At 41.7% G+C, this 16,844-nt stretch overlaps 1 protein-coding gene across 4 annotated transcripts in view; it reads right to left on the bottom strand.

Moving 5' to 3' along the window:
* LOC124710318 (4-trimethylaminobutyraldehyde dehydrogenase A-like) overlaps positions 1-16,844 on the bottom strand; it is a 203,434-nt gene that overhangs the window by 52,017 nt on the left and 134,573 nt on the right. For all 4 annotated transcript variants that reach the window (XM_047240915.1, XM_047240914.1, XM_047240918.1 and 1 more), the window contains exon 6: positions 3,115-3,242. In XM_047240915.1, coding sequence (XP_047096871.1) covers positions 3,115-3,242 — 128 coding nt within the window. The remainder of the gene's footprint in view (positions 1-3,114; positions 3,243-16,844) is intronic.

Raw genomic sequence — 16,844 nt, 5'->3', positions numbered from 1 at the left:
TTATTACTGCATAAAAATATATGGCAGGCTATAACTATACTGCAGCACAAAACTTGGCTTAGACTTAAGAACTTTGAGGAAGGCTCATTCCAGATGGTGATTATTGTAACCTTATATTCTTGGTTTTGCTTCTTGATATAGAATTTTCAGTGATTTTTGTGTTTTACCATATTTTTCAACCTGTTTCCTTTCCCTAAGTCTTGATGAAGCCACAGACATGATGTTTGTTGTCAACAAGCACAGTTAAAGTGAGATGTCCAACACTTAAACATTCGCAGATCAACTTAATCTTAGCCTACTATCCTCCATTCTTTGTGTACCTTCTACCAAAATCTGTTCTATATTAATTCTACACCTATTATTTTAATACAGCTATCTTACTTTTGAGTTTACTTGCTGTTTTATGTCTGTCTTACAGCCTTTCCTTATCTCTGCCCATTCAATAGTTTTAACCCCTCTCACCGTTCACTTTCTCATTCTCACTATTTTATTTGCTATCTTTAATTTATCCTCAATTCAATACTATTCTTTCCCTCCCTATAAATCTGTAACAACTTGGAAGTATCATAGAAAATATTCTACAGCTCCAGAAAAGAACACAAAAAAAATTTCTCAATACCTGAAAAATAAAATAAAATAAAATGCTACAGATCTTCTATTCTGCTGTGTCTGCCCATAAGTGAGGAGGGTGAATGTACCATAAATATACTTGTGGATCTGAATACATGCCTTTTTATACATCATCCACAGCAATAAACTTAGCAGATAGAAAGAAGTTTTTATTATTATAGGGGTTTCACACTGAAGGTATGAACATAAGGAATCCACATAAGGCCCAATTCACAAAAGAATGGTGTGGCACCGACATTTGGTGGGGATGTGGCATTGTTTCACACCAATTTCATGTTAATAATGAAGCAGTTCACACAAAGATGGCGTGGCAGGGACATATCACTTTGTGGTAAACACCTCACCTGCTTGTTGGCATGAGTGACAGACCAAAGGGATGCATGATGGAGATGCTCAATTGGTACACTGCTGTTTTCATTAATTTGAAGTCGTCCAATGTCTCTCAAAAAATTGTTTTATATAGATGAAGCAAAGCTACATCCATCTCTATAGATAGTTTCTCAGTAAAATTTTTATTTTTCATGTATAAAATTAAAAGCATTGTTTTGGTATTCACATGTGGCTCTGCTATGCATTCTCTCTCATTCAATTTTGAGGCCACTATTTGGAAAAAAGACATATTACAGTCCAACATAACAGCTTGATAGTGAACTGGTTTTATTTTCTTTATTGGCCATAGTTATTGTGATACTTCCCAAAATAAATAAACCACCAGTCATATTTTGAAAAGTTCACAGTGAAGAATGTAGTTGCTAGCCAGTTTGCATTTTGTGGACTTTAGGAAATAGGTAACTGTGCCTGAAATACAGTTAAAATATTGAAATTGTTTTTAAAAATGAGAGGAGAGTGATACCTCTTGCCAGTCCTGAGTAAATAAGTGATATATTTTGACATTTGGCCATGACAATTTATGATGCGCAACACTCAACATTACGGCTGTACTCTATGTTGATTTGTAGTTCGTGTTCCTCTTTTGTATGTCGTTTATGAAGTCAGTTAGGATCACATTTTAAGTTAATACTGCATAAAGAGTCATTTTCATTTTAAAACTGGAGGCAGACAGACAATTACTATCTTCTTTATTTTCCTGGACAAACAACATCAAATCTGTGCAGTTATGATGTGCTGCCGAAACACTCTGGTTTTTCTGTTACTTGCTGCAGAAAGAGAAACCGTACTTTGAGAGAGTACGATGGCACAGGTCAAAACACACTATGTTCACTGCAATACAAATCTGCACAAGCAACAGCAGAAGAGACAGAAAAATTTTTGCAAGTACACTGAACATGTACAGTCAGCATTACATTTTATGCTATCAGTCAATGATAGATGTGCAAATACACTATTCGCTTGGTGCTCGCTCATAGAAATTCCATTTTTCAGCTTGTATATGTTGTCACATGTCAAGTAAGGCTTCCTTCGTGGTACTTTTTACTGGCAGAATTTTAACACATGAGATAGGGAAAACTGTAATGTTATCTTGCAGTAAATTTCTTTGCCAGTACCAATCGGCTTCTTTGCACTGCTTTGACGAATTAACAATTGCTGGAAATTATGACTTTCCCTTCCCCTTAGTGTAGTAAGGTTTTCAGATGGAATGTGTAGCCAGACATATTCAGTTATTTTGAATACGCCTCTCTGCAAACTGTAGTCTAATGTGCTAAAATCCCTGAAATTCTCTGGTTACATTCTGCACAGAAGGAATGCACAATCCTTGGGATTGGCAATGACTAGAATCCAGTTTTCTGGGTGAAAGGTTATTTTATTCCTCTCTACAATGGAAAAATCTCTATCACATGGTAGGAAACTATGTCCTCTAAAGAGGAATTGCTGGTCTACAGCAGTGAAATATTTATGGATGATCAGATTTTGGAAAACTGGGGTAATATTTTGAATATCTCTCACAAAAGCAGAAATGTTTAGGCTTATGTCAAAATGAAAACCACATGAAAAATAGGAATTACGATCAAGAAATTCTAATTTTGTTGCTTTTCTCTGAGTTCTGTCCTTTGCTTTGTCTAATGCAATACAGAAACACTTTTGTGTTGTAAAAATGCTGGAAATATTTGTGATAAATGTTCAGTTTCTTCACTATGACGAATGTGCCACATTTCTTCCCTGTTTTCAATCATAACATATGTAAGCAATATTTTCTTCACTGCTCAACATTCAAGAGTTTTGAAAAAGCCAGTGCATCAGTACTGTCTGATGAAGATAACATATTCTGATCCTCTCGTAACACAACCATTTGGTGTCTCTCTGACAGTGCCACTTCTGTGTAAATTGCTCATGTCCCATCCACACCACATTTCTGACTTGTCACTGCTAGGTGTCCACGCCATACAATTTCTTTGTGAATTGGGCCTAAGGTCAGGAGACTAAGGTTTCTATCAACCAGTTTTACTATTGTACATTTTACATTCCAGTGCCATTGTGATGCATAATTTACTTATAATACCTTTCAGTTTATCTGAGCATACTTACTTGACCTTGGGAAAGGAAGTTTGCCACCATGGCTGCTTTTACTGCATTGTCTACATCTGCATCATTAAATATAATAAGGGGTGATTTGCCGCCAAGTTCTAAAGTAACTTTTTTCATTCCTGCTGCAGCTGTAAAGAAATCAATCAATTCATTACCTTTTACTCTATATATTGCAAAAAATGTTACAGTTTTTAATATGATACATTACTTGTTTTATCTACAAGGAAACTTATCATTTAACTGAAACCGTAACTTAAAATTACCAAAAAAATCTATTTACTAAGTGACATTAAGGGCAGGCATGGAAATGAAGTCACGAAATTAATAACTTTGTTCTGTTAAAAGAGAAGAAGTGGTTGGAGTACATTAGGTTGACCAAGGATTTATTAAGAGTGTTGTCATGGACTGTGGGTCACAGGAAACAAATCAGGGCATGCTGGAAAGAAAATAAACAATCACTTGTTAGCAATAAACGATCACTTGTTAGCAATAAATAATCTGAAACCTAAGCTGCTACAAGAAACAGAGATGGAAGCTCATAAGTTAGAGATAAAGGAAGTATAGAACAAAAAATTACAGATGGGACAAAAATGGATAACAACAGAAAAAAAATGTGGTGGGAGGCATGGCATTGTTGTTGCTGTTGTGGTTTTCAGTCTGAAGACTGATTTGATGCAGCTCTCCATGCCACTCTATCCTGTGCAAGCCTCTTAATCTCTGAATAACTACTGCAACCTACATCCTTCCAAATCTGCCTACTGTATTCATCTCTTGGACTCCCTCTATGATTTTTATTCCCTCCTCACCCCCCCCCCCCCCCCCCACCCTACTTCCCTCCAATATAAAATTGATGATCCTTTTATGTCCCAGAATGTGTCATAACAACCGATCCCTTCTTCTAGCTGGGTTGACAAATTTCTTTTCCTCAGAAATGCTGTTCTTGCCATTGCCAACCTACACCTTAGATCCTTTTTACTTAGGGCACTGTCAGTTAATTTTGCTGTGCAAATAGCAAAACTCTTCTACTAATTTAAGGTCTTGCTTCCCAATCTAATTCCCTCAGCATAACCTGATTTAATTCCACTGCATTCCATTATTCTTGTTTTGCTTTTGTTGATGTTCATCTTATACCCACCTTTCAAAATACTGTCTGTTCCATCCAACTGCTCTTCCAAGTCATTTGCTGTCTCTGACAGAATTACAATGTCATCAACAAACCTCAAAGTATTCATTTGTTCTTCCTGATCTTTAATTCCTTCTCCAAATTTTTCTTTGGTTTCCTTTAAGGGGACATTGTATGTGAAATTTGTTGTAATTTGACTTTTTCTGTTGTCTACTCCATAATTTACTTTGAACTTTCTTGAACATTTTGGTATACAGCACATTAAAATCAAACAGTTGTGAGACCTCCAAATACTGTTTTGAATGTTGATGTGTGACTGTCAAATTTCGTGGCTACGCATACACTGCCACAGTTGAGCAGTCATATCTTGGGAACTACACAGTCTAGAAGGCTGTGAACTGCTTTGTTTTGTGCCTACTGCTATGTCTCAGAAGATGGCATTATGAATCAACAAATCAGTCCTTTGTTTCTGATATTAGTTTTCGTTGGAAGTAGTGTGATTATCGGCTATTTTTGTAGTAAACTAACTTCTATTGCTTTTTTACGTAAATAAAATGACTAAGCATAGTCCATTAGAGATAACTGTGACAATTTAGAGAAGATGAAATGAGCTGTGTGGCACACTTTCGTTCATCAAATGTCAAACGATGAAAATCCATGTCAGGCTTTGTGTCAATCTCCACCAAACACTTGGTGTAAATATAGGCAAGCTGAATTTTCTGGCAACCTGCATGAATTTACACATAAACATTCTCTTCCTTTGGCAGTAATGGAGGCAATCAAACCTATTTACAGAGATTTGGCAAATCCTGAGCTACTAAAGAAGTGTTTACGTGGGAAGACCCAGAATGTGAATGAGTCCTTGAATAATGTTGTGTGGTGCCATGTGCCTAAAAATATATTTGTTGGCCTTATGACTCTAAAGTTAGTAAGGTCTGATGCTGTAATAACTTTTAATGGTGGGAACTATGAAAGACTTAACGTTCTGGAGAAGTTAGGGGTAAAATTTGGACAGAACATAGCTAAAGGACTGTGAGAACTGGATGAGCTTCGTGTACGTGAAGCAGAATTAGCTTATTCAGCAAATGACAAAAGAAGCAAGAAAGAAAAGGAGGAGGCAAGCACAGGGCTGTTGTGACACTGAAGAAGACACAGACTATGGGCCAAGGCATTTTTAGCACATAAAAGACACAGAAATGTAAGTCTGTATAAGAATTTGTAACCAAAAAAGTTTTAAACCTCTATATCTCTGAACTATGGTTTTTTGTAATAAATGACCCATTTTCTAAAAAAGTGCTGATGGTAGGGATATGAAATTTTCACAGCATGCCAAGTGTGAAATTCAACACATATGGAACTAGAATAATTACAATATCCTGAGTTGTTTTGTTTTTATGTTCATTTATTTACAAAATTCTGTCAAAAAATTGGGTGTTTGGGGAAAAAAAAGAAAACCATGCCCCATAATACAATTTTAGTAATAATTCTAGTTCAGTGTATCTAGAACTGTACATTCAATAATCAGGGAAAATTGTAAGTTGGTGTCTTAAAAAGTTTCCAAGATAATGGATCACAAATTTCCATAATTTAACATTGGCGGCCTACGGCATACAACGTCCCCTTAATGCTTGCTCTGTGTACAGACTGAATAACATCAGTGATAAGCTACAACTGTGTCTCACTCAACCACTGCTTCCTTTTCATGCCAATCGACTCTTACAATTGCCATCTGGTTTCTGTACAAGTTGTAAAAAGTCTTTTGCTCCCTGTATTTTACCACTCCTGTCTTCAGAATTTCAAATAGAGTATTCCAGTCAACATTGTCAAAAGCTTCCTGTAAGTCTACAAATGCTATAAACATAAGTTTGCCTTTCCTTAAACTCTCTTCTAACATAAATTGTTGGGAGGTGTGTGCCCACATTTCTCTGGAATAACAAACTGATATTTCCCGAGGTCGGCTTCTATCAGTTTTTCTCTTCTTGTGTAAAGAATTTGTGTTCATATTTTGCGACCATGACTTATTAAACTCATAGTTTGATAATATTCACACCTATCATCACCTGCTTTCTTTGGAATTGGAATTACTACATCCTTCTTGAAGTCTGAGGATATTTCACCTACCTCATATATCTCACACATCAGATGGAAGACTTCTGTCATGGCTAGCTCTCCCAAAGCTGTCAGCAGGTCTGACGGGGCCTTGTTTCAACTTAGACCTTTCAGCGCTCTGTTAAATTCTTCTCGCGGTATTGTGTCTCTCATCTCCTCTTCATCTACATCCTCTTCTATTTCTATAATATAGACCCACAACATACTACTTCCACCTGTCAGCTTTCCCTCCTTTGCTTAGGACTGGTTTTCCATCTGAGGTCTTGATATTCATATAGCTGCTTTTTGTTATAACGTCAAGTTGAACACACATATTTCAAAATGACTCCACACATATAAGTCACTGAGCAAGTTGACAAAGCAAGACATGTGAACACTGTAACATTCGAATGAGCACTGAGTCCAAGTCTGAGGCCGCTGGCTGGCTGGCCGCTTAGGTGGCGCGGCTGCTGCCTGGCTGGCAGACAGTGCCGCATGTAGATGACGTGCGTAATTGCGCGGTGGCACTTTGAATGATCGGCGAGTCACAACACTTTTCCCCCCTTTGAAATTTTTGCACTGGTCTTGATGGAGGTGGCCTGTAGATTGCTAACGTCCATAGGTGTTGTTTGACTGGCAGTAAAGTCTCGAGGAGGCTTCCTGTACAGACGGAAGTGTCCCCGATGATACCGGGTTGAGATGACAGGAGACGTAGGGGTAGAATTGGCTGGGGCCCAGTGCACCAATCTGTCCGTTGCGGCAAGTCCACTTGATATAACAGGAGACATGGGCGATGTGTCGGTGTCCGTAGGAGAAGGAGGCGAGTAGATTTGCTCCGACAGATGATGGTCATCCGGTTCCTGCATGGGCACGTCTCCTGGTGGTGTCCGTTCTTGTACCGGCACCGAGATGACGGTGAGAGGGCTGCGTTGTGAGTAATGAGAGATGCCAAGATCCCGAGCATCAGGTAGAGCCGAAGGTGGTGTAGCGGCATTCGGAACAGGCGTTGCCGGCACACGAGACCGAAGCTGGTCCGAATGACGCACTGCAACATCCGTGTCCATCTGGATTTCATACAGGCATCGGCCATGGTGTCGTAAGATGTGGCCTGGACTCCATTTTGGCCGCCTGCCATATCCCTGTACCCAGACAAGGTCGTCAGCGGTGAACCGGCCAAGTGAAGGCACCCAAGGCCGTGAAGTGGAAGGCTGCAGAAGATGAAGTAGTGTGTGGGGCTGTCGGCCATGTACGAGCTCAACCGGGCTGTGGTCGCCCATGGGGGTGAAACGGTAAGAAGCCAGAAACTGGAGAAGCGCATTTACAGTGGCTTTAAAATCGCCACAGAGACGAATATCACCACTGGGCTTAGCAACGACAACGACAGGAGAGGACCACTCACTGGAAGTGACAGGAAGCAAGACCCCTGAAGCAGTGAGACAATCCAGCTCCCGTTGTACTTGATCACGAAGGGCCACAGGAATGGGCCGAGCCCAAAAAAACTTAGGCCGAGCAGTGGGTTTGAGCATGATATGAGCTTCAAAGTCGTTTGCACGGCCTAACCCAGGAGAAAAAAGGGACAAAAATGTCATCGACAAGGAATCCAGTTGAGCATAAGAAATAGGATCAGAGACGATATTGACAGAGTCATCTATGGAGAACCCAAAATCGTGAAAGGCATCAAAACCAAACAGATTCTCTGCGTTACTCTGGTCGATCACAAATATGGGAACAGTGTGAACGACGGATTTGTAAGATACCTCAGCATTAAATTGTCCCAAGAGAGAAATCTTCTGTTTATTGTATGTCCGTAATTGCTGAGTGACAGGTGATAGGAGTGGCAAACCCAACTGAAGATACGTCTGAGAATTAATGATAGTGGCAGCAGAACCAGTATCCACCTGCATGCGAACATTTCGACCAAGTATTTGGACAGTGAGGAATAACTTCCCTGAAAGGGAAGAAGTACAATTGACAGACAACACAGAATCAGAATCAGTGTCATGTTCACGAACATCATGTATGTGGTCGGATTTGCAAATGGAAGACATGTGTCCCTTCTTTTTGCAATTGTGACACACAGCCCAACGTTGGGGATAATCCTCACATGAATGTTTTGTAAAACACCTCAGACATGAAGGAAGTTGCCGGGGGCTTTGCTGTAGTTTCTTAGAGGGTTGTTTACGGTAAGGCCAAGGCTGCGCATGGGAGCGTACTGCGGCCATGTCAGCCGGTGGGGACGCACCGCACGCGTCGTCAACAGCGCACAGAGGTTGTATTTCTCTGACGTCACCCCACGCCTCTATTTGCGCCCCAGTGGCATGAGAAATTTCAAAAGACTGCGCGATGGATAGGACTTCATCTAGAGTCGGATTTGCCAACTGAAGGGCATGTTGCCGAACTTCTTTGTCGGTTGCCGACCAGATAATAGCATCCCGTACCATGGAATCGGCATAGGATTCTTTGTGAACTTCAGTAACTGAAGGGCACGTTGCCGAACTTCTTTGTCGGTTGCCGACCAGATAATAGCATCCCGTACCATGGAATCGGCATAGGATTCTTTGTGAACTTCAGTAACAAATTGACACATTCGACTGAGGCCGTGAAGTTCAGCTTTCCAAGCGCGATAGGATTGATGCGGTTATTTTTGACAACGATAAAAGGCAACATGAGAGGCTACCACATGTGTTTGCTTTTGAAAATAGACAGACAGAAGTGAGCACATTTCAGCAAAGGACAAAGACGCAGGATCTTTCAAAGGAGCCAATTGCGACAACAACCGATACATTTGAGGTGAAATCCAGGAAAGGAACAGAGACTTACATGTTTGTTCATCTGTGACATGAAACGCCAACAAGTGCTGTCGAAGACCTTTTTCATAATCAGACCAGTCTTCCACCGTCTCATCGTAAGTAGGAAAAGGAGGTATAGACAACGATGAGAAACGCCCCGCATTTGATGCCGCGACGAAATCGCGAATCGCCAATGTTAGAAGCGTTTGCTGTTCAATGAGACCTTGCAATAGTTGCTTGACAGTAGCCATGGAAACCTGTGGGTCAACGATGAAAAGGAAAAATCCACTACCTCATCGCCAATTGTTATAATGTCAAGTTGAACACATATATTTCAAAACGACACCACACATATAAGTCACTGAGCAAGTTGACAAAGCAAGACATGTGAACACTGTAACATTCGAATGAGCACTGAGTCCAAGTCTAGCGCCTGCTGGCTGGCTGGCCGCTTAGGTGGCATGGCTGCTGCATGGCTGGCCGCTTAGGTGGCGTGGCTGCTGCATGGCTGGCAGACAGCGCCACATGTACATGACGCACGTAATTGCGCGGCGGCACTTTGAATGATCGGTGAGTCACAACACTTCTCTTTTCTCCAATGGCCTCTTTAATTTTCTTGCAGGCAATATCTATCTTTCTCCTTGTGGTACATGCTTCTATGTCCTTACATTTGTCTCTAGTCATTCCTGCTTATGCATTTTGCACTTCCTATCAATCTCATTTTTTAGACATTTGTAGTCCCTTTCACCTGCTTCATTTGCTGCATGGAGAGAGGCATGTGGAGGAAGAAAAGTAAATAAATGAGAAACAGTAAGAGTAAAAGGGAAGATGTGAATAAGTGAGAGGAGTGATGCGAAGTGGGAAAGAAACACATTCAGTAGAATAAGTACTCAACAATGCTTTGAGATTACTAGTATTGGAAAGAACTCTAATAGCACACAGAAGGCGTGCTGTGTTGTGGAAGATGTCTGGTAACAAGATTTTATGTGTTACCAATAGAGACACGCTGCCTATATTTGCTCGTTCTTAGTAACTGTCATGGCAGAGATGCTGAGTCGCAGATAGGCACAACAAAAAGACTCTCACAATTAAATCTTTGTGCCATTAAGGCCTTCGTCAACACCACACACACACACACACACACACACACACACACACACACACACGACTGCGGTCTCAGGCAACTGAAACTCCACTGCGAGCAGCAGCACCAGTACATGATGGGAGTGGTGAGTGGGTGGAGTAAGGAGGTAGCTGGGGTGGGGAGGGGGAGGGATAGTATGGTGGGGGTGATGGACAGTGAAGCACTGCAGGTTAGACAGAGGGCTGGGGAGAGGTGAGGAGGGGGAGGGGGGAAGTAGTGGAAAAGGGGAGAAAGAAGTCAGTCACTGTCCTCACCCATCCAGCCCCTTCTCTGTTCCCATTCCAGCACTACACAGCTTCCATTCCACCACCACACTCAGTCTTTTTATTTGTTTCCTTTTCCACTACTTCCCCCCCCCCCCCTCCCTCCCCAGCCCAATGTCCAACCTACAGCACTTCACTGTCCACCATCCCCACCATACTACCCCTCCCCCTCCTTGCCCCACCTCCTCCTTATCCCCACCCAGTCACCACTCCCATCACGCACTGGTGCTGCTGCTTGCAATGTGGTTTCAGTTGCCTGAGACTGCAGGTGTGTGTGTGTGTGTGTGTGTGTGTGTGTGTGTGTGTGTGTGTGTGTGTGTGTTGTTGATGAATGCCTTAATGGCTGAAAGCTTTAATTGTGAGAGTGTTTTTGTTGTGCCTATCTGTGACAGTAGCATCTCCACTATATGGTGAGTAGCAACTGTCCTCCTCATAAAATGTTTACATTCCATCCTGGATTTTCCATAGTTTGATTTAACTGTCATGGTGGTACAAAATGTTGAAAAAACATTGCATTTCAGTTTGTATGAGATGCAGGTTGTTTCTTAGGTGGCTGTCTAATGACATAGCTCATACCAATGATAATCTATGGAGAGACAGTGGTAGATGTGTGCACAGACAAGCTCTGCACATGGGTAGTTGGAAGGTTATGAACTGCATGACAATGAAAAGAGTCAAGAACATGAATGATTATAATTTTTTTCCCTCAATTTAATCAGTTTTGTTCTCGCTGATGACTAAGTTCACTTAGAAGGTTGAACATGCAAATGCATCAGATACACAGGTATGCACTGTCCCTGGAGACTAGTAACAAGTAAACGATGAGAAATTAATCACCAATTGGGATCAATTACTTGCTACCTAACCACCACAAGGCAAGTACATGACCTGAAATTTGCATATGTATCATCTGCACATGAGGAATTTGGGCATGCATTGTTGCTTTAACCACTTGCACAAACATGGAACTATCATGAGGCACTACAATATAATGTCAAAAAATCAGTAGATTAAACCAATAAATTAATAAATTACTGGTAAAATAATAATGTGGGATAGAGCCAAAAGATTAATTTTCATTGTTAATTTATTCAAATCAGTCACAAATTTATTCTGATGGTGGCCTCATACAAGTTGTCACTGAACACAATATACACATAAGAAATTAAAATGATTAACTTTACAGAGCAAGCAATTTGTTCACAGGTAGCACCAAGTCACTTAAACTGCATCAGAATCCTAAATTTCATCAAAGGCAGATAAGTCTTTATACAGTAAGAAATTCACTTCGACAGAAAATTTCAATCACCGATAGCACTGCTATGAGTCTATGCCCATTAGCATTCAAAGTTTCAAAATATGAGGGGTATTCAATAAGCAAATCAACACATTTTTTTCTCAGCCAGTTTCAGTTGAAAAAATGTAGAATTTGTTGTGGGATGTCATGGAATATTCCCACTATAGCCTTTATAATTTCATGAAGTTGTGATAGGTGGCAGTGCAATACATCACCTTCTAAATGGCATCTGTAACACGGATATGACCCAATTAGAAACCTGTCATTGACTTTCATTTGGCAGAAAACCACAGCATCACAGATATTCATACACGATGGTAGAAAATCTATTGAGACCTGGCAGTGAACAAAATCATGATGAGTGGTTGATAGGTTGGTTGGCTGGTTTTGGGAGTAAAGGGACTAAACTATAGGGTCACCAGTTCCTTTTTCCTCATTCAAACAGGTCTTGGATTAAAATCATTCTCCAAAAGAGTCTACAAAGCAAAAAAGGCATAAAAATAACTGGGAACCACACAGAAAGAGTAAACAAAAGAAACAAGCCAAAATGGGAAAACATGTACAAAAGGAAAAAAGTGGTAGAAGGTATTAAAATGATACAGCAGATGGACTGGGCTAGCTGATCACAAGAATAAAAAAGGATGAGCCAGCCACTCTGCAACACACTAAAATCTCCAGCCTAAAAACACAAGGCTAGAGAAACACAGATAAGGAAAAATGAACATCAAGGCAAACAAACAGCAAAGACAGAGCGAGGAAGAGTTAAAATGGAGGGAGAGTGAAGGCCTGGGAGAGAAGGTCACACGCTCACCCTCAGATTGAGTGATAAAAAACCCTCTCTTGAGTAAAATGTAAAAATAGATCAGCCATCGAGGCGTTGTCACCTAACACCGTAGGGAATGACTCAGGAAGTGTAAAAGACTACCTTAGGAGGGCTAGATTGGGACAGTCCAAAATGATGTGGGCTACTGTCAACCGAGAACCACATCAACACTGGGGTGGGTCCTCACCATGGAGTAGGTGACCGTGAATCAGCCAAGTATGGCCAATGCGGAGCTGACAAAGGAGAGCAGAGTCCCTGCGAGTGGTTTGCATGGCTGACCTCCACTTCCACACATTCATTGTCTCCTTTATTGAATGTAATTTATTTGGCACACTTACAGTGTGCCATTCGGTATCCCAAAAACTTTGAGATCAGGTTCTGGTTTGCCAATCTTTAGAGTCAGTTTATCAGTAGCCTGTTTGGCAAGCCTGTCAGCAAGTTCATTTCCGGGGATTCCGATATATCCTGGGGTTCAAATGAAGGCCACTAAACATCCACGGTTTATGAGGGCATAAACAAACTCCTGGATAGCCATTACCAAAGGATGGTGAGGGAAGCACTGGTCAACAGCTTGTAGGCTGCTTAAGGAGTCACTACAGATGACAAAGGACTCACCTGTGCAGGAGCTGATATGCTCAAGAGAATGAGAGATGGCTATCAACTCTGCAGTGAAAACACTGCAGCCATCCGACAAGAAGTGCTCTTCAGTATGTCCAGCGTGAGCATAAGAGAAGCCAAAGTGACCATAGACCACTGAGCCATTGGTGTAGAATATTTCTGAGCCCTGGAACTTGCCAAAAGCAGAGAAAAATTGGTCTTGGGAGGAACTGACTCTTTTGGGTATTGCATTAGGTCCAGACAAAGCTGTGGCCAAGGCATGGACCATGGAGGTGTACGTGAGTGGACCCATAGGAAAGATGATACAGGGAAAGACTCGAGATCAGTGAGAAGGGACTGGACACAGATGGCAATCGTAATCACCAGTCAGGGTCACCTTTGCAGGTGATGAGCCATCATGTTAGTGAAAAGGAGATGGTAATTTGGATGTTGAGGCTTCTGTGAATGCGTGTGACATAATTTGCAAGCAGTTGTCAGTATCTGATCCACAATGGGGGAACCCAGCTTCCACGAGTAGGCTGTTCACCATGCTCATTCAGAAACTTTCTGTTGCAAGTCGAACTCGGTGTATAGGGTCCAGCATCCGCAATTCTGAGGGTGATGCTGAACCATACACCAAGCTTTCATAGTCAAGATGGTCCAGTACAAGGCTCTGTACAGCTACAACAGTGTAGGGCAGTCTGCACCCCAGTTGGTGTGACTCAGCCAACAAAAAATGTTGATATTACACCAGCACTTTAGCATAAGCTTACAAAGATGGGGTAGTCAAGTTAAGTGGGTATCGAAAACCAGTCCTAAAAAGCAATAAGTCTCCACTGTGTTAAGTAGCTGGTCATTTAGGTAAAGTTCTGAATGTGAGTGGACAGTACGATGATGATAGAAATGCATGACCCAAGTCTTGGTGGCTGAAAACAGAAAGTCATGGGTGAGGGCCCATTACTGCACTTTTGTATGGCTCCCTGCAGTCGACATTCAGCCACAACAACTGTAGATGAGCAATAGGAAACACAGAAGTCGTCAGCATATAAGAAGGGTGATATTGAGGACACCACTGCTCCTGCGAGATCACTAATGGCAATTAAAGAGGGTGGGACGGTCAGTACAGAGCCCTGCAGGACCCCATTCCCTTGGATATGGGAGAAACTGTGTGAAGCACCGACTCGAACTCTGAATGTGTGGAGCAACAAAAAGTTCTGTATAAAAATCAGGAGTGAGTCCCAAGGACCCCACTCACAAAGAGTAGTGAGGATGTGGTGTCGCCGAGTGGTATTATAGGCTTTTGTCAAGTCAAAAAAGACAGTAATAAGGTGATGATGCTGGGAAATGGTTGTTCAGACAGCAAACTCCAGGTATACCAAGTTATCAGTAATGGAGCAACATTAGCAAAAACTCCCCTGGGACAGAGCCAGAAGGTCCCAAGACTCAAGGAGCCAAACAACTGGCTCCCCATGTGTTCAAGAAGCTTTCACAGAACATTGGTGAGGCTAATACGGTGATAGCTATCCATATCTAGCGTGTTCTTAATGGGTTTGAGCACTGGAACGACTATCTTTCATGCCTTTCTGACAGGAATTCTCCATCACTCCAAATGCAGTTGAAGATGCAAGGAGTGGCATTGGTAATCTACTGACAGACGTTTAATCATTTGGTGATGGATGTGATCTGGCCAGGGGGATGTGTCAGGACAATCTGCAAGGGCACTCACACATTCCCACTCATTGAATGGAGCGTTAAACGGCTCAGCGTTTTGTGTAGGAAAAGAAAAGTTTTGTCATTCCACCTGGTTTTAGAATACAAAAGGTGGGGTGGTAGTTCTCAGATGCAGAGGTTCAACCATAATGCCTGGCAAGTTGCTCTGCAATTGCATCTGGGTCAATATATACAGCTCCATGTGTGGAAATCCCAGGTATACTGCAGGGGTCTGATATCCGTAAATGTGTCTGAGCTTTGTCCAGACCTGTGAAGGAGAGGTTTGTGTTCCAATGGTGGAGATGTATCATTCCCAACACTATTGTTTCTGTTGTTTGATGAGTTGACGGGACCAGGCATGGAGCCATTTGAAGGCAAAGAGCTGCTCCAGGGACAGGTGGCACTTATGACTTTGGAGAGCCTGCCTTCGGTCTCTAATGGCTGCTGCAATTTCTGGCGACCACCAAGGCACCAGCTTCTGCCGGGGACAACCTGAGGAACAGGGCACTGCTGATTCAGTTGCAGAAACAATGATAGTAATGATGTTCTGGATCACCTCATCAATGTTGCTGTGCAATGGAGATCCAACTGTGATAGCAAAGGTGAAAGTGTTCCAGTCAGCCTTGGTAAGAGCCCATCAGGGCAAGCATCCAGCTGAGTGATGTCGGGGAGGGACAGGAAAAAATGAGAGATCAATGGCAGAGTATGTTCCATGTGCCACACTGCAATGAGTGGAGGCACCTGAATTTAGGAGGCAAAGGTCAAGTTGAGTCAGTAGATTCTTGAAACCTTTACCAGGACAAGTAACATTGGTTCCACCCCACAAAGGGTTGTTGTTGTCTTTAATCCAGAGACTGATTTCTTGCAGCTCTCCATGCTACTCTATCCTGTGCAAGCTTTTTCATCTCCAAGTACCTACTGCAAGCTACATCCTTCTGAATCTGCTTAGTGTATTCATCTCTTGGTCTCTCTCTATAATTTTTACCCTCCACGCTGCCCTCCAATACTAAATTGGTGGTCCCTTGATGCCTCAGAACATGTCCTACCAACCAATCCCTTCTTGTAGTCAAGTTGTGCCACAAATTCCTCTTCTCCCCAATTCTATTCAGTACCCCCTCATTAGTTACATGATCTACCCATCTAATCTTCAGCATTCTTCTGTAAAACCACATTTTGAAAGCTTCAATTCTCTTCTCGTCTAAACTATTTATCGTCCATGTTTCACTTCCATACATGGCTGCACTCCATACAAATGCTTTCAGAAAAGACTTCCTGACACTTAAATCTATACTTGATGTTAAGAAGCTTCTCTTCTTCAGAAACGCTTTCCTTGCCATTGCTAGTCTACATTTTTACATCATCAGTTACTTTGATCCCCAAATAGCGAAACTCATCTACTTCTTTAAGTGACTCATTTCCTAATCTCATTCCCTCAGCATCACCTGATTTAATTTGACTATATTCCATTATCCTCATTTTGCTTTTGTTGATGTTCATCTTATATCCTAGTTTCAAGACACTGCCCATTCCATTCAACTGCTCTTCCAGATCCTTTGCTGTATCTGACAGAATTACAATGTCATTGGCAAACCTCAAAGTTTTTATTTCTGCTCCATGGATTTTAATTCCTACTCCAAATTTTTCTTTTGTTTCCTTCACTGCTTGCTCAATATACAGATTGAATAACATCGGGGAGAGGCTACAACCCTGTCTCACTCCCTTCCCAACCGCTGCTTCCCTTTCATGCCCCTCAATTCTTATAACTGCCATCTGGTTTCTGTACAAACTGTAAATGGCCTTTCGATCCCTGTATTTTAGCCCTGTCACCATCAGAATTTGAAAGAGAATATTCCAGTCAACATTGTCAAAAGCTTTTTTTAAGTCTATAAATGCTAG

Source organism: Schistocerca piceifrons, chromosome 1 (genome assembly GCF_021461385.2).
Source record: "Schistocerca piceifrons isolate TAMUIC-IGC-003096 chromosome 1, iqSchPice1.1, whole genome shotgun sequence".
In the NCBI taxonomy this organism is placed as follows: domain Eukaryota; kingdom Metazoa; phylum Arthropoda; class Insecta; order Orthoptera; family Acrididae; genus Schistocerca; species Schistocerca piceifrons.
This window is presented reverse-complemented; position numbering and strand designations above follow the sequence as displayed.